This window comes from Artemia sp. Qi Xiang Cuo, chromosome 15, assembly GCF_049724085.1.
Source record: "Artemia sp. Qi Xiang Cuo chromosome 15, ASM4972408v1, whole genome shotgun sequence".
NCBI classification, from domain to species: domain Eukaryota; kingdom Metazoa; phylum Arthropoda; class Branchiopoda; order Anostraca; family Artemiidae; genus Artemia; species Artemia sp. Qi Xiang Cuo.
Genome location: NC_142808.1, coordinates 27,104,758 through 27,123,435, shown reverse-complemented (window position 1 = coordinate 27,123,435; position 18,678 = coordinate 27,104,758). Strand labels below are relative to the sequence as shown.

The window sequence follows — 18,678 nt, the reverse complement described above, 5'->3', positions numbered from 1 at the left end:
GAAACAAATTCCTGCGTACGTGCCTGGGTTCGGGGGTTATGTAGGAGGATCTTTCCATGAAGGAATTTTTCATGGGGGAAGGGACAGTGCTATGAAGGGGACACCAGACTTCCCAGCATTATTTAAAAAAAGATCAGAAATTAAATATATAAAAACAAGTTTTTCTACTGCAACAGCAGCAACATCAAAACTTTAAACGAGCAGAAAATATTACATATATGATTGGGTTCACCCCCTTGTCAATACCTCACTCTTTAAGCCAGAGATTTTTTAGTACTTTCATAAGAGCTATTTATTCTAATTAACGGCCTTTGTGATTAAGCGGTCATTTTTAAAGAATTGGAACAAAATTCGAACTTTTGCTTAAATAGCAAGGTATTGAGTAGGGGCCGAACCCCCTAATATACATATTAAAATATATGAATATAGAAGTTCGTTACGTAAGTTAATTCGTAAGTTGCGCATATTTATTACTAATAAAAACGTTCGTAAATAAAATAAAACAAGTTTTGAGAAAGCCATTTAACCGAATAAAAGTAAATTAATATGAAATTTTTTTTTAATTATTCATGTACTGTGAGCCAAGATCAAAACCTGCATTTATTCAAAAACGTTCAAAAATTAAATTAAAAAAACCAGTTTTTTTTTTAACTGAAAGTGAGGAGCGACATTAAAACTTAAAACGAACAGAAATTATTCCGTATATGAAAGAGGCTGTCCCCTCCTCAACGCCTTGCTCTTTACGCTAAAGTTTGTCTTTCTCAAAAATCTATTTTTTTAAAAAATAAAAAAATTTATCTTAAAGAGCGAGGCGTTGAGGAGGGGACAGCCCCTTTCATATATAGAATAATTTCTGTTCGTTTTAAGTTTTAATGTCACTCCTTACTTTCAGTTAAAAAAAATGTGTTTTTTTTATTTAATTACAATAAATAACCGAGTCAAACTCAAAAGAGCAGAAATTAACATAAGTTGGGCTCTGTCAGTGTATTGTCAGTTTAATATACATATACTGATATTTAGTAATCAAAATGTTAATATTATTTGATTTATTAAAGTTATAAAAGTAAAAACATTTATATTTTTTTCAGCAAAGTTTTTTTTAATTAATTTTAAAAAAGACCGGAATTCTGTGGCCGCTTATTAACTGTCAGATGTCTCCCAAGAATTGCAGCTGAGATTTTGGTATCACCTCTCTATATTTCATTACTTTTCGTTCATCAGCCGCGTTCTGTTCAGTGCTTCCACTATCCCCAAATTTTCGGAAATTTCGCTGAAAATCTTGCAAAAACGGAGCAGCAAAAACACTGGAGCCTAGAGGCGTCTAAGTTTAAATCCGCCCCCGCTGAGGGTGTTGAACTAATTAGTTATTGCATAATATATTGAACTTATTTACAAAACATATCCCCTGACTTGCGGGTGTAAGCAACAAAATCAACGGTTGAAATAATTGATATTTTTTTAATTTAAAATTGGTTTTAGGTTTATTTCATCAAATATGCAAAAAATCAAGCCAAAATTATAATTAGAAATCACTGCACCAGGGAAAAGAAAAATTTTTGCTAACGTGTAGCGATTACATATATAATTCTTCCTAAATCAACTTAAATTAATAAATCAATTCCACTAACAAATAATAAGGGAAAAAACTATGCCAATTCCCTTCACTCACACATATCCAGAGCAATAACCAACATCAAATCCAACTCCCAGCCTCCCCCCGGCCCATCCACCCACTCCTACTCCAGCCCTTCCACCCACTCTTCCCCCATCCCATCCACCCACTCCTCCCCCCAGCCCAGCAAACCACTCCTTCTCCCAGCCCTTCCACTCACTCCTTTCCACCCCCTCCCCCCCAAAAAAAAATTTGGAGGGACTAGATTATTCACACAATTATAAACAAATATCGCGACTTGGTAGTCTCTTGTAGTCCACATAAAAGTTGCTGCTCCACACGACACATCCATATGATATATACGGGTAAATGATTGCAAAATATATCGTACGAAGAATACTCTGCGGCAGAACATACTAAACTCTTCTAAGTATTCCTACTATACGTGCAATTTTTGCTGAAATGGTATCACTGTGAAGTTTCCACGTTAGATTAGAATCAATGAAGAAACCAAGATAATGCAGTGAATTTACTTGGACAACAGGCTTTCCACGCAGCAAGACTTTACCTTTCCACGCAGCAAGACTTTCCACGCAGCAAGATCAACAGACTCATCCACTCTACAGAACGTCAATAAAAAGGTCTTATTTACATTAATACATAGAAAACTTAAACTCATAAACACCTCCAGTCTTTCCAGGGTATTATTACCTTTTTCTATTAAATCATCAAATGATTTTGCAAATACTGTTAGCCCAGTGTCATCAGCAAAGGAAGTAATACATACATTTTGCAGAGAAAAGTGCATCATATCCACATAAACTAGATAAAATAAGGGGCCAGTACAGAGCCCACACTTCACAGGAAAAGAAGATGAGACTACATCATTTAAAACAACTTTGAGGGACCTACCATAAAGATAACTCTCAAACCATCTTAGACAAATTCCTTTGATTCCAAGACTTCTCATTCGGTGAAGCAACACTTTAAAATCAACCGTGTCAAAGGCTTTTCTGATGTCAATGAAAATAGACAAACTTGTTTGCAATTCCAGTTGTATCATCATGGTTGGAACCATCCAAATGAATATATGCCGTTGCCGTGGTCTCTTTTACCTTGCCACTCTTGATCTAATTTAAAACAATCCACGTTTCTTTCATATTTCCTTTACTTTCCTCCAGCTTATTACCGTAATAATTAGACATTGCGTTTCTCTTCATTTTATTCACCAGATTCCTTTGCTTTGTAAATAAAAAAAATGATTCATCACTTTTGGAATCCAAATATGATTCATAGAGCCGATTTCGTAATTCTTTTTGCTCAATTATCGCCTCTGTAATCCGTGGTTTATGGGGGACAAGCTTCTTCCATTTAATGACTTTTACTGGGCATGTTCTGTCATACATAGGAAATATTTCTATATCTTGGTGTTTGTTAAATACTGAGGTAAACTTTTTTTTTATTGATCGACTATTGAGAGGGAAAAATCTATGAAAGAGGCTCCCTTTTTTCCTCCATTACGAAATTTATTGTACGTGCTTAGCCCTCTGTGTCCCCGGGCCCCCATGGCTCCCTTGCCTCATACCCCCCAGATCCTCTGTGACCCCTGTTCCATGGCCCCTATTGGTGTCTATAGGAAGCACATTACTTAGTGTGATAATATCTTTTAAATATATTTATATTTGATCATTATTTATTTATTTATTTTTTCCACAGAAGCACTTCACATGGAAGGTGCCGTCACATAAACCTCGGAGGGGGCTCATTCGAATGGAAATTGGAAGTTCCAGTGCCCTTTTTAAGAGTCAAAAGTGATCGGAGGGCAACTAGCTCCCCCCCCACGACCTTTTTTCCCAAATGCATCCGATAAAAATTTTGAGAGAGCTATTTTGTAACTAATAGTTCAAAGATCATATAACCAAAACTCCGATGTCCACAAAATTCCCCAGGGCCCGGGGGCAGGCATTGCAAGTTATGCCCTGGGGGCATATATGGTTCTTATGGAAGAAATGCTCAAATAAAAATGAGAGAGGACTCAATTGATTGGAAATTGAAAGTTCCATTTCACTTTTTAAGAGTCAAAAGAGACCGGAGGGCAACAACCCCCCTCCCCCTCCCCGCCCTTTTTTCCCCAAATGCATCCAATAATAATTTTGAGATATTCATTTTTTAAATATAGTTCGAAGATCATATAAGTAAACTCCGGTGTCGACACCCCTCCCCCCAGGGCCCAAAGGCGGGGGTTTGTAAGTTATGCCCTGGGGGCATATGGTTCTTATGGGAAAGATGCTCGTATAAACTTCAGAGAGGGATCATTTGATTGGAAATTGAAAGTTCTAAGTCACTTTTTAAGAGTCAAAAGAGATTGGAGAGCAACTAGCCCTCCCCCTCCCCCTGTACCCCTTTTTTTCCTCAAACCCATCGGATAAGAACTTTGAGACAGCCATTTTATTAAAAACAGTTTAAAGGTCAGATAACGAAAATTCAGGTGTCGATACAACCCCTCCCCCCACAGGTGTTGTAAGTTATGCCCAGGGGCATATATGGTTCTTATGAGAAGGATACTCGCATAAAATTTAGAGAGGGCTCATTTGATTGGAAATTGAAAGTTCGAGTTCACTTTTCAAGAGTCAGAAGAGATCCGAGGGCAACTAACCCCCTCCCTCTGTGCTTTTTCCCCCAAAACCTATCCGATAAATATTTAAGATAGCCATTTTTTTCATAAATAGTTGAAAGGTCAGACAAAAAAAGAACTCCGGTGTCGATACAACCACTCAAGGCCTGGAGGCAGGCGTTGTAAGTTATGCCCTGAGGGCATATATGGTTCTTATGGAAGGGATGCTCGTATATACTTCAGAAAGGACTCATTTGAATGGAAATTAAAAGTTCTAGTTCAGTTTTTAAGAGACAAAAGAGATCGGAGGGCAACTAGCCCCCCCCCCCTTTCCCGCGCCTTTTTACCCCAACCAATCCAATACAAATTTTGAGATAGCCATTTATTAAATAGTTCAAATGTCAGAAAGTAAAAGCTCCGTCAACGACACAACCCCCAGCGCCCGGGTAGGTGTTGTAAGTTATATCCATGGAGCATATACGTTTTTTATGATAGGTATGCTCGTATAAACTTCAGAGAGGGTTCATTTGATTGGAAACTGAAAGTTCTAGCTCATTTTTTAAGAGTCAAAAGAGGGCGATCCGAGGGCGACTAGCCTCTCCAAACCCTTTTTTCCCCAAACCCATCTTAAAACGATTTTGAGATTCCCCAAAAACTTAAAACGAACATAAATTATTACGTATATGAGGTAGTTCGCCCCCTAGCCCCTTAAAGTTTTTTTTAGTAGTTTCAAAAAAATATCTATTCTAATTATCGGCCTTTGTGATTCCTGAATCACATTTTTAATTCGAAAAAAATTTGAACTTTAGCGTAAAGAGTGAGGTATTGACTAGAGGGTGAACCCCCTCATATACGTAATAATCCCTGTTCGTTTTAAGTTTTTGCTCCTTACTTTAAGTTGAAAAAAAACATGTTTTTTATTTAATTGGGTTAAGGAATAATTGTTAAACCACGGTCGTTTTCAGGGAGTAGGGGTTATGCACTTCTACTTAATGGTGTCTTCACTACAAACAAGAGTATGGTTACTGCCCGTTTCTCTAACGGTAAAAGTATAAAGCCTACTGCTGATTTGGTGCTTTTCCAAAAAGGATTATACTACAAATATTTTCTTTTGTCTATCCTTCAACAGTGAAAATAAAAATAAAAACTACAGTGAAACCAGACAAGGATTTACCGATAGGCCCGCTAGGCACTGTGGCCTTCATTATTCCCGAAGTTTTGGGGGATTTCCCCGAAAATCTTGCAAAACAGAGCGGCCAAAACGCTTGGGCCTAGAGGCGTCAATGCTTTAAATCTGGCCCAGGTGAAGCAAATCTTGAGCTGGTGAGCTTTCAACAATTAATATCATTATATATAAAAGATTCAGTTTAATTTATTAGTTCTTACCAAAACCGTTAATTTATTTTCGAATAAAAAAAATATTTTGAAATAGGAAATTTTGAAAAATTTAAAACTTTAACAATAAAAAATGAACAGAAATTAATTAAAAAACTTTCCGAAAAAGAAGTTTTCTAAAGAAAATTAAAGGCCATATTAAATTTAAGATCAGAAGAAATATAAACCTACAATAACTCAAACTCAAAACAATTAGAAATTACTATTAAAGAATAAATGAAACTTAACCTCAGGAGATACAAATACCTGTTAAAATTCAAACTCAAAATGACCAAAAATTACTATTAACAAATTAATGAAACCAATAACGGACAGAAATTAAATAAACAATAATAGAAAAAAACATACAAAAAGTAATAATATAAATGAATAAATATATCTTACAGCGAGTAATGCTTAGATTGAATATGAAAATCTAACTTAAAACGAAAACAAATATTTTGCTATTAAAGTATAAATGAAACTTAAAACGAACAGAAATTAAATAAAAAATCAATGCGAACAAAACATACAATATATATTAATGTAAATGAATAAATAAATCTTAAAACGAGTGAAACTTAAATTGAATATGCAAATGAAGTTTGAATCGAATAAAAATAACTACAAACAAGAGTTTGGGTATCGTCTCACTGCAGAAGCCTCAATCTAAGCATTACTCGCTTTAAGATCTATTTATTCATTTATATTATTACTTGTTGTATGTTTTTGCTATGATTGTTTATTTAATTTCTGATCGTTTTGGGTTTCATTTATTCTTTAATAGTAATTTCTGGTCATTTTGAGTTTGTATTTTAACAGGTATTTGTATCTCCTGAGGTTAAGTTTAAAATGGCCTTTACTTTTCTTTGAAAAACTTATTTTTAGGAAAGTTTTTTTTTAATAAATTTTTGTTCGTTTTTGATTGCAAGAAGTTTCAAGTTTTTTTTTGGCATGGGGGGGGGGTGCTTACTGTCCGATTATTCTTGACTTTAAAAAAAGGATCTAGAACTTTCAATTTAAATCGAATGAGGCTATTATCAAAGTCTATACGATTACCTCTTTGATAAGAACCTTATATATGAATAGACAGCTTGCATAACTTGTGGACTCCGATTGACAACAATGAATGGATTGAAAAAATAGCTCCAATAAGGGGGTTTAGACCATTTCCCTTGCTGACACAAAGGGATCACGGCTTTTTGGAATTGACCTTAATAGGAATTTGTGTTCCAAAGCAATTTTGCATCTATCAAAGAGTTTGTATTTTAACCTTATAATTGGATAATTATAATAGATTTCCTATGTGTTCTTCCCATACAAAACCCCTTCCCATAAGTTATAAACCCCCCTTAATAAGTTATGCCCCAGGGCATAACTTAAAACACCTACCCCTGGGCCCTGGTGGGCTGTGTCGACACCGGAGTTTTTGTTATAAGAACTTTGAACTATTTTAACAAAATGTCTATCTCAAAATTTTTATCTGATGCATTGAGGCGTGGAGGAGGGAGAGGGGCTAGTTGCCCTTCAACCTCTTTTGACTCTTAAAAAGTGAACAAAAACTTTCAATTTCCAATCAAACGAGCCCTCTCTAAAGTTTATACGAGCATCCTTCCATAAGAAATAATATGAAGGATTCGGAGAATCCTTAAATTACAACCCTCGCCCCGAGGGCCGTGGGGGAATTTTAATCCTCAAAGACCTATTTTTCAGAACTTAAAACTACGTTTAATAAAATGGCTGTCTTAAAATTTTGATTGGATGTGTTTTGGGAAAAGGTGGGCGTGAGAGGGGGTTAGTTGCCTTCATATCGCTTTCGACTATTACAAAGGGCACTAGCCCTCAGAATTTCCAATCGAATGATCCTTTTTTCAAGTTTTTACGACACTGCCTTCTATAAAAACCTTATATGCCCCCAGGGCATAACTTAAAACCCTTGCCCTGAGGGTTGTGGGGGATTGTCCTCCTCGAAAACATATTTTCTATCTGGAAATCAACTACGCTAAAAAAATGGCTGTCTCAAAGTTTTGATTGGATGTGTTTGGGGGAATGATGGCCATGGGGGGGGGGCTAGTTGCCCTCACATCCCTTTTGACTATTAAAAAGGGCACTAGCCCTTTGAATTTCCAATTGAATGTGCCTTTTTTTTAGTTTCTACGACAAATCCTTGTAGAAAAATCTTATATGCCCCCAGGGCATAGCTTAAAACTCTAGCCGAGGGTTGTGGGGGTGTGTCTTCCTCAAAAACATATTTTCTATCTGGAAATCAGCTACACAGAACAAAATGACTATCTCAAAAGTTTGATTGGATGTGTTTGGGGAAATGATGGGCGTAGGGGGGGGGGCTAGTTGCCCTCCAATCACTTTTGACTATTAAAAAGGGCACTATCCCTTTGAATTTCCAATCTAATGAAACTTTTTTGAAGTTTCTACGACAACGCCTTCTATAAAAACCTTATATGCCCCCAGGGCATATCTTAAAACCCTTGCCCTGAAGGTTCTTGGGGAGTGTCCTCCTCAAAAACATATTTTCTATCTGGAAATCAGCTATACCGAACAAAATGGCTATCTCAAAAGTTTGATTGGATGTGTTTGTGGAAATGAGGGGCGTAGGGGGGGCTAGCTGCCCTCCAATCACTTTCGACTATTACAAAGGGCACTATCCCATTAATTTCCAATCGAATGAGCCTGTTTTGAAGTTTCTGCGACAACGCCTTTTATAAAAACCCTGAATGCCCCCAGGGCATAACTTAAGACCTTTGCCCTGAGGGTTCTGGGGGAGTGTCCTCCTCAAAAATATATTTTCTATCTGGAAATCAGCTACACTGAACAAAATGGCTATCTCAAAAGTTTGATTGGACGTGTTTGGGGAAATGATGGGCGTGGGGGGGGGGGGCTAGTGGCCCTCCAATCACTTTCGACCATTAAAAAGGGCACTAGCCCTTTAATTTCCAATCGAATGAGCCTGTATTGAAGTTTCTACGACAACGCCTTCTACAAAAACCTTATATGCCCTTAGGGCATAACTTAAAACCCTTGCCCTGAGGGTTGTGGGGGAGTGTCCTCCTCAGAAACATATTTTCTATCCGGAGATCAACTGCGCTGAACAAAATGGCTATCTTAAAATTTTGATTGGATGTGTTTGGGGAAATGTTGGGCTTGGGGGGGACAGGGGCTAGTTACACTCCAATCATTTCGCCTATTAAAAAGTGCGCTATCCCTTTAATTTCCAGTCAAATGAGCATATTTTGAAGTTTCTACGCCAACGTCTTCTATAAAACCTTATATGTCCCCAGGGCATAACTTAAAACCCTTGCCCTGAGGGTTGTGGGGGAGTATCCACCTCAAAATATATTTTCTATCCGTGAATCAACTACGCTGAACAAAATGGCTATCTCAAATTTTTGATTGGATGTGTTGGGGGGAATGATGGGCGTGGAGGGGGGGGGGGCTCCCAGGGGCCCTCCAATCATTTTGGACTTTTAAAAAGGGCAATAGCCCTTTAATTTCCAATCGAATGAGCCTTTTTGAAGTTTCTACGACAACGCCTTCTATAAAAACCTTATATGCCCCTAGGACATAACTTAAAAACCTTGCCCTGAGGGTTGTGGGGGAGTTACCTCCTCAAAATCATATTTTCTCTTCGGAAATCAACTATGCTGAACAAAATGGCTATTTCGAAATTTTTATTGGATGTTTTTGGGGGAATGATGGGCGTGGAGGGGGGGGGGGTGCAAGTTGCCCTCCAATCACTTTTGACTATTAAAAAGGGCACTAGCCCTTTAATTTCCAATCGAATGAGCCTGTTTGAAGTTTCTACGACAACGCCTTCTATACAAACCTTATATGCCCCCAGGGCCTAACTTAAAACCCTTGCCCTGAGGGTTCTCGGGGAGTGTCCACCTCCAAAATATATTTTCTATCTGGAAATCAACTACGCTGAACAAAATGGCTATCTCAAAATTTTGATTGGATGTGTTTGGGGAAATGATGAGCGTGGGAGGGGGGGGGAGGGGGGCTAGTTACACTCCAATCACTTTCGACTATTAAAAAGGGCACTAGCTCTTCAATTTCAAAAGGAATGAGCCTGTTTTGAAGTTTCTACGACAACGCCTTCTATAAAAACCTTATACGCCCCCAGGGCATAACTCAAACCCCTTGCCCTGAGGGTTGTGGGGGGGGGGGTATCCACCTCGAAAATATATTTTCTACCTGAAAATCAACTACGCTGAACAAAACGGCCATCTCAAAATTGTGATTGGATGTGTTTGGGGAAATGGTGGGCGTGGGGAGGGGGTAGGGGGCTAGATACACTCCAATTACTTTCGACTATTAAAAAGGGTACTAGCTCTTTAATTTCCAATTGAATGAGCCTGTTTTGAAGTTTCTACGACAACGCCTTCTATAAAAACCTTATGTGCCCCCAGGGCATAACTTAAAACCCTTGCCCTGACGGTTGTGGGGGGGGGTATCCTCCTCAAAAATATATTTTTTATCTGGAAATCAGCTACGCTGAACAAAATGGCTAAATCAAAATTTTGATTGGATGTGTTTGGGGGAATGATGGGCGTGGGGGGGGCTAGTTGCCCTTCAATCAATTTTGACTATTAAAAAGGGCACTAGAACTCTTGATTTTTATTTGTATGAGCCCCCTTTGAAGTTTCTACAATGAACCCTTCCATATGAAGTGCCTCTGGGGAAAAAAAATAATAAATAATAATAATAATAAAACATTGGAGCCGTATGGCCTTTACTATAGGCAACGCTATAGTGTTGCCTCTGATTGTCACTGTTTAACAACATTTGATTTCAATCCCGAGAAATAAGCTGACTTGCTGACTAAGCTGACATGCCTTTTGCCATCCTATAAGTAAATCAATTTTTGTTCGGTTTTCCTTAAAGAATACTTGTAAATATTTGTAAGTTGAAATTCAAGTATTGAAAGTTATATTTAATTCCAACTTAATGCGCAAATTTTGCCATTTTGACAATCTGCATGCACATAGTTTGTTTCGATTTAGTCCTAATTTTCCCTCAATATTCTTTTAAATTTTTACCTTCAGACGCTTAGCCTTAATAGTACTAGTATCATAGTAGTAGTAGTAGTAGTAGTAGTAGTAGTAGTAGTAGTAGTAGTAGTAGTAGTAGTAGTAGTAGTAGTAGTAGTAGTAGTAGCAGTAGTCGTAGGAACAGTAGTAACAGTAATAGGGTTGTATTAGTAGTAGCAGCAGCATTAATAGCAGTAGTAGCATGTATATGTTGCCTTTTGGTCAGTTGAACACCTCCCCCCCTCTCATGAAACCACGGAATTTTCATCTTGACACGGTGAGCCGTTACAGAAATGTTGCCGATACGCCCTTTTGACAATATTTATGCACATACTATGTTTGAATTTAGTTCAACTTTCCCATCAACATTTCCTCGAATGCTCATTTCAATATCCGTAGGCTTGGTAGTACTCGCTACAGAAGCAGTAGTTTTAGTAGTAGTAGTGAAAGAAGTAGTAGTAGTAGTAGTAGTAGTGGCGTGAAAATATTGACTTTCTGGTCAATTGGTTATCTGCCTTATCATTTCCTGAAATTTCCGAGTTAATATATTCAGTCATTCCTGACTTACGCCATTTTGACAACCCGTATGCACATAACTTGTTGTGATTTAGTTTAACACTCCCTTCAATATTCCCTGAAAGGCTCGGCTGAATGTACTTTGTGTTTTTCGAAAGTAAAGATCAAACATGCCTACCTTTCTCAATAACATAGATCCTATGTGAATAATGGATGAATGGCCTAACTTACAGCCCTTGCCCTGAGGGTTAGCCAAACAAACTAAACAGTCTTTATAATTGGCGAGATAGAGTAATTCTTTGTGGCATTAATATTAGAAATGGAGATAAAAATCCTAGACTCAAATGCACATGGAAGGACCTTAGCCCAACAATGGTTAGGCAACGACTTCCTTGAAAAATTGACGTGCTAAGGTTTTTTTCATAGTTTGTTTTCAAAATATGAATACAGAAGCATCAACCGTAAAAAATAATGTCGACTAGCTCCTGCTGCACAGTTATATGCCTAATAAAGCTTAAAATATGGTCTGTTTTGTAAAGCCCCTGTAATTAAAATAGATAACTGATCATATTCGAGCTTCCATTTATACTAGCAACGAATCAGAAATCGCTAAAATAGAGCTGTGCAACATACTGAAAATTGAAACATATTAATGAAATGAGTAGAAGCCAAACCTTTATTATCTGCCCACTAAACCTATTGTAGCCTGGGAATGCTCTAGCAATTACTGGCATTAAATATGTAAAACTTTTTTTAGGACCACAGGCGAATTCAAATCAGCTGAATTTAACTGCCACAAGTAACAATCAAACTGCAGCTCCAGATGTTGATTTAAGTCGTTTAAATCCAGAAGAAAGAGCAGTGATTGAAAATGTTATAGCAAAAGCTGGACAAGGCCAACATCAAGAGGGTAGTAATTCAAGGTAATTTCCGTTTTTTGTTTCTATATAATTGAATTAAATAAAGAATTTAAAACAAATTTAAAAATCGATTAGAACCTAAATGCGGCAAACTTACCCCATTACAAGGGAGGTTGCAATGCCCGTGAATACTTTGCAGATAATACGACGATTCTAGTGCGCAAATTCTAATTCGTGTGATATTTGGAACGATACCTCAACCGTCTTACTTTTGCAAAATTTCCAGCTAAGATTAACAGTCACCCAACGGTCTTGCAATACTTTCAAGCACTTTTCTTTGTTCTTAGAAATTCCTGGCTCAATAATCAGGGTATCTTATGGTGTCTTATGGCGATCAAACACTGGCTGATTCTGGTTATTCATATTTCATTTAATTTTTTTATTTGAAATAACCCAAAAAATAACCCGATGCTTAGTTTAAAACACTTTATCTTTATTATTAACTGGATTAAAGCTATTACTGAGGAAGCTATATCCTGGGAAAGCTATTACTGAATATGACTCCATCTAGCTTATTCCTTTTAACATAATTCTATAAGTAAATAAGAGGTGACAAACTGAGCTACATATGTTGCTTCTGCCATTTTAAGGTTGCATTGTCCATCATCTATTGTCCCAACGTCTTTAACATCTTTAGTCTTGTAATTTCAATGCACCTTGTGATAAATTTATGTGTTTTTCACATATAACGTTCAGACGCGTGACTCCTTTTCTATGTTTGTTGTGTTCACGGCTTTTTTCTGTTTTTCATTTATTTTTTTTGTATTTTTATTTTTTATTTTTAGACCTTTGTTTTGCACTGGACACTGTTTAGCAGAATTATTTTCTATGATATTTCCACTCTTCCTATGTTTATAACTATGACTTTGTAATAATCAATTATTCCACTTTTTTATTGCTTATAATCAGTTACCGCAAGTACAGTAGTAGGTACCATTTCTATAGCGCTATGTTCCCTCCCATGCTATTCCATAGCGCTATGTTCCTTCCTATGTTATTCTATAGCAGCTCTAAACCTTTTCAAAGAGAGTCAGAACTCCCTCACACAGTTTGACGTAGAAATTTTTTTTTTTTAAGTTGGCAAGGTATAATGTGGTCAAACATGTTTTGAGAGTATGATCATAATTATATAACTCAACGGAACGGGTTTTTGAGACAACAGTTGTTTTTTAGGAGCCAACGAGAGAGTGGTGATTACTCCATATGTGATAACTTGATTGGTGGTTGGAATTTGAATAAAATGACTGGTTTTCATTACAAATCATATTAGTAAGAGACTTGAATTAAAAGAGAATAGTATATTTGAGAGGATATTAGTAGAGAAAAATTAGTGGTGCATTTAAATTATTGGAGATTAATGATGGAGCCGACAGCAGCAACAACGATATACGAGTACCCAATGTGGCTGTGGAAATAGCCGGAGGCTGTAGACTATGCCTTGAATGGGACAATATGTATCCTAGATACGTGATATCATTAAGCAAATTTAAGCAGGAGGAGCAACTATGTTTTGCTGGAAAAGTGAATATTCTCCATATAAATAAACTTCGGTCAGCATTAGATGTGCTATCGAAATATATTGACGAGAACAAAATGCATCAGTGAATATTATTATTGTATTTATACTCAATAAAATGGTTTCTAAATCAAAGGTATTTTTCTTTCTATAGTAGACTAGCGTATATTTTATACGCTAGTATAAAATATAGAAAAAGAAATTCTGGTTAGTCTGTAGTTGGTTGTGAGAGTGTTAGGACTCTAAAAAAAACAAAATGGATGGATTCGAGAAAGAGCGAATCTTGAGGAATCTAGTGCTTATTGAAAAACATTTTATTCTAGCTGACAATTTTCTAGAGTTATCTATTCAAAGGAAGATATTTTCTCGGGGGATGCTTGTCGATATAATAAAAAGTGATTCTCCATCATTAGACTATTGTATGAAGCTTCTACGTCTTGGTCCAAATTCATTTATCCAATTTATTGATATATTGATCACAACACGGCAAAATAATATTGTGGATATGCTTTTAAACGTTAGTTTAGAAATTTCGGACTTTTTTTTTCATGAGAAAGAGGGTGTTCAAGGATGACTTAGTACTCTCTCTCTCTCAGACATTTTTTGTTGTTGCTAGCTCAGTTTCATTGTGGCAGTGAGATTGTCAACACATGAAAAAATGTTCCATACCTGTCCGCTATGTATGTACACACTGGGCAGCTGGTCATCAGGTGAGAATTACACAATGATTGACGAGTATGATGAAAAGTGTATATTATGCAACCCGTGTAAATTGCATAGAGGATATGCTGTACAAATTAAAGGTTGTAATTTCTGTCTTGAAGAGGCGTGTGACTCTCATCCTAGAGGACATCTATGCTCCAATTACCATTACGATAAATGTAATCAGTGGGAGAATAAATAGCCAGGTATGATTCGAAAGAATCCTAACCGTGATTTTAGTTTATTGCTATAAGATTGATATCGTCGTAGTTTTAGATTGTTCTGGGAGGAGGAACCGGGTCAACGATTCTACTGTTGGAACAACGAAAGAATTTGGTTTCTACGTCATCGTTGTGAAGACAATGGGTGTTATGATCATAAGCCCACTGATTTTTATTTGGCTGTGACGGAATGTGATTCGACACTTGAGGACACTGTTTGTGAAATTGCTTCAAATAGTCAAATTGAAACATGTGAATTATATAGAATAAATGATAATAGTATCATTGCCTATACAAAGGTATATGACAACAGTGAAGTTACACTCTACTGTAGAAAATGTGACCCTGACATTGCAGTACATCAGAATCAGTACAATGTGAATTCAGATAATCTACCCGCATTAGTTTTTGTCAACAAAGACCTATGCCTAGTAAAAGATGAAATCTAAAGAGTATAAAAGTCATTTTATCATTTATATAAATTTTTTTTATCATTTATTAATAAACAATTTCAAATAAATTTTTAGAACATTTTATTCGTAGGGAACTAAAATCAATATTAAACACGCTTGTAAGTATATTTTCTACTAGAAAGTCGTTCAATCGAGGTAAGTCAACGTAAATGTCGAGAAACTGCTTATAAATATAGCCAAGACATTTGAACATGAAAAAGATTTGTGTATGAAAGCCACATGTCTTAGTCGTTAAATCCTGTAGTCTTCGTTGATTTCCAATAATGATTTTCCCACTGCCTTCAATAAACTTGCTGATGTATGGAGTATATAATTTATACGATAGGCCAAGAGGATAAAAAAATTCAATATTCTTTACTGTTTGAAAGATACATAGCCAATGGCCGCTAGTCAAAGTTGACGGACTAATATTACCACTGAGATAGTCAGTTTAAGAGCTTGGAATACTTTCAATGAGATTCTAAGGTCAACTATAAGCCCTGCATTGAGACATGTGCGAATAAAAATTAAATGCATTGATTGTCTGGGTTACGTTTAGGTTGCCAAGTCTAGTATATCAATGCCGTCGGGCGTGATTTTCCAATAGGTTTCAAATTGACTCAGTGATATTAGCGTGATACTCTCAGTCAAAGCATCGGCAAATGTACACTCTAAACGTACATTCCCTGCTCGTACTATGCTCATATGCTGAGTCCCCGACGAATCCGAAACAAAAACCCCATGATTTTTTGAAAACATTGCTTTAATTATTCCAATTTCAAATTATTGAGTAATGATCTAGGGATTGCATGGTCAACTCGCACAAAGCTTTTTGAGATTTTTGTCATACGATAGGGTGTACTATGGAACCCCATTCACTATGAATAAGACATTAGATAGATAAAAAAAATTAAAGTCGTGGGGGGATTCAGTCCGGGAACCAACGACACTGCCAGTCTTCACAAAGGCCAAAGCCAATTTTGATGGGATTGCTCCATTGATAAATGATGAATCACTATAGCTACGAGAGCCGGTTGCAATGTGACGTTGATTGGTGATTGTATGGGAAACAAGAAGTTTAATGTTGTTACCATTGGCTCTTAGCTTTTCCACTGCAAATACAACAGAACTCATAACCTGTTGTTTTCGAAAGTGGAGAATTGTTGATGTGATAATAACATTTGCATTGGGTGCTGCAGGAAGTGTTTTTCTCAAGATTAAATTCGAAGGGGCCAGCTGTAAACTTTATGTCAATCCTAAATTGGGGGGTAGCCATTAGGATATATTGAATATCTCATTATTTAATTTACCAGCCAGATGATACTCCTGGGTCACTGCTGTAGTCAACTCGCCATCAGTATCAACACTTGATCAATATTCATAGCCCAATAATTGTCCTCTCAACTCTGTGCATGACTCTTGTTTCAACATTATAAATTGTATGTAGATTGCACAGTCGAATAAATTGTTGCTAGGGCTCAACCATGTTTCATTAATAAATACATTAATTTGTTTGAAAAGGATGTTTAGAATACACTTTTCGTAGGAGCGACCATCACCAGCAGTTTGAGTTATATTTTCTGACTTTTTCTTCACCGCAACATTTAAATCAATAAATGTTGATGACAAATCAATGAAATAGTCTTCATTGGAAAATATTTGAAAGTGTATGTTTTCCGAGAGGGGTTGTTGGGGTTGGAATTGTTCATAGTAGCCATAATTCAAACTGACATCAACAATTTCAGCATTGAATAGATTCAATGAGGAACTAATTGATGGATATGATTCCTTGTGGGGGAGAGAATTCTTCTTAAGAGAAGAAGTCCTTCTTTGATCTAACAATCTTTTTCTTCTTCTTCTTCTTCTGCTTATTGGTCTCCCTTTTTTTATTCATCAAAGTTCTTGCTGACGTTCTTCTCCTCGCTCCTGGGTGGAGACTGATGAGTGAATGACGCGCAAGCATCCTTTTCAGTCCCTCCCCATTTTGCCGAGATTTTAATTGCTCACCAACGGCTCTTGCTGAAGATCTAATATTTTCCTTAACACTCTCCTTGAAATTCTTGCCTGACCCCCAGTCCTGTAGTGTGGAGGCAGCAAAATTTAATGCAGCAAGTACAAGATATTTTCTGGCAAGGGGTAGTGCAGAACGAAATAGCCTGGCAAACCAGCTACCAAGACTATAGCCAGACATTGTAGTATGACCCTTGTAGTAGTTCAATCCATTGCCTATTTGATGTGGACTCAAAGCACCAACATAACGATCGATATCGGGGCAGACAAATGGAATTCTTCTATTGTTCATTAGAGGTGGTCGTGCTGTCGCCGACAATGGGTCGAAAATGACATGTAATCACTGCTAAGCCTTTTGTTATTGCTAGAGGATCACCCAATTCAGTTCTTAATGTTAACTGACAGAGTTCCAAATACGAAGTGTTTACAGGAACATACTGAAGATGCTTTATATTATAGTGATGAACAAGCTCATGAGTTGTTTTTCGTTCAAGAACACGTAGGAGGGAGACATTTGAATTACCGAATCTCGATGTTTCCACAAAGGATGCACAAAGAAATATGCAAGAGTTCGAGGCAAAACCGGGCGGGTAGTCAGACGAAATTATTTGATCCTTCACGTAAACGGTGCTATCGTTTCCGCCAGTGATAATATTCTGTTTAAAGCCAAGAATGTCACTTTGATTGTCACTGAGAATAATTGTGTCGGTGTCGACAGTTGAGCTAATGTAAATCCTATCATATTTCAATGAATAATTAAAATGGAATTTACCATTCCATTGCTATGAGACGTTCCTACTGACTGTAATACACAAGTTGGACAGTGAGTCGTGCAAAATATATTTCTATTCAGCGCGAGGTCATTCGCCAGATTTATGCATCTCAATACATAGGCATTTTGCAAAGAGTTCCCAACCACATTATGTAGCCTTTATATCGTACACAAGATTCTTTCTAAGGATGTCATAGGTATTTTGAGAGTACAGTCGACAAGAGCCACTTCATACGCACCGTCAAATTTGATGGCGGGGGAGAGTTTTGTCCAAAAATCACTTGTCATATACAAGTCATTGTAGAGAGGATCGGAAACGTTGGACATAAATGTTAAATAGAAATCATTGGGCATTGTCAATATCTTCAACACCGATCCAAGAATCAAAATCAGAGTTGTATACGAGCCACTTAACAAGTAACTGTTTCCTACCCCTGCAAGTGCGAGTCGTGAATATATTTTAAATTTGGTAGATTTCACTATTATTTTTAACCTTTTGTAGTTCATAGTCATAAAAGCCGCCGATAATCTCTTCATTTTTGGTATCGCGCAAACGATAAGTTATGGGTTTAGTGTCTAGTATTTTTGCCACTTTAAAAAGTTCGGTGGACCACAAGTAATCCCCTTTTCAAAAACATTAGTTGTCCTATTAATTCGAACAGTATCACCAACATTTAATTTATTTTTATTCTTGACAATCGTTTCATTGGAATATCGTTTAAGAAAGATGTGAATTTTATCATTATCAGAATGACGAACTTCCGTCGGGGTTGAGTTGGACAATGATCTATGAAGTCATTGCTTATAAAACAAAAGGATTTTATCTAAATCATGAATAAAAGCCGGTGTATTTTTCAATGTACAATATCTTGAAATTAAAAGTCGAATAGTTCTTATCAATCGTTTGGCCAATGCAGCCTT

At 36.8% G+C, this 18,678-nt stretch overlaps 1 protein-coding gene across 1 annotated transcript in view; it reads left to right on the top strand.

Annotated features, from left to right (window-relative positions):
- LOC148943507 (uncharacterized) overlaps nt 1-18,678 on the top strand; it is a 452,088-nt gene that overhangs the window by 14,316 nt on the left and 419,094 nt on the right. Inside the window, exon 2 of the mRNA XM_089100994.1 lies at nt 11,922-12,087. Coding sequence (XP_088957120.1) covers nt 11,922-12,087 — 166 coding nt within the window. The remainder of the gene's footprint in view (nt 1-11,921; nt 12,088-18,678) is intronic.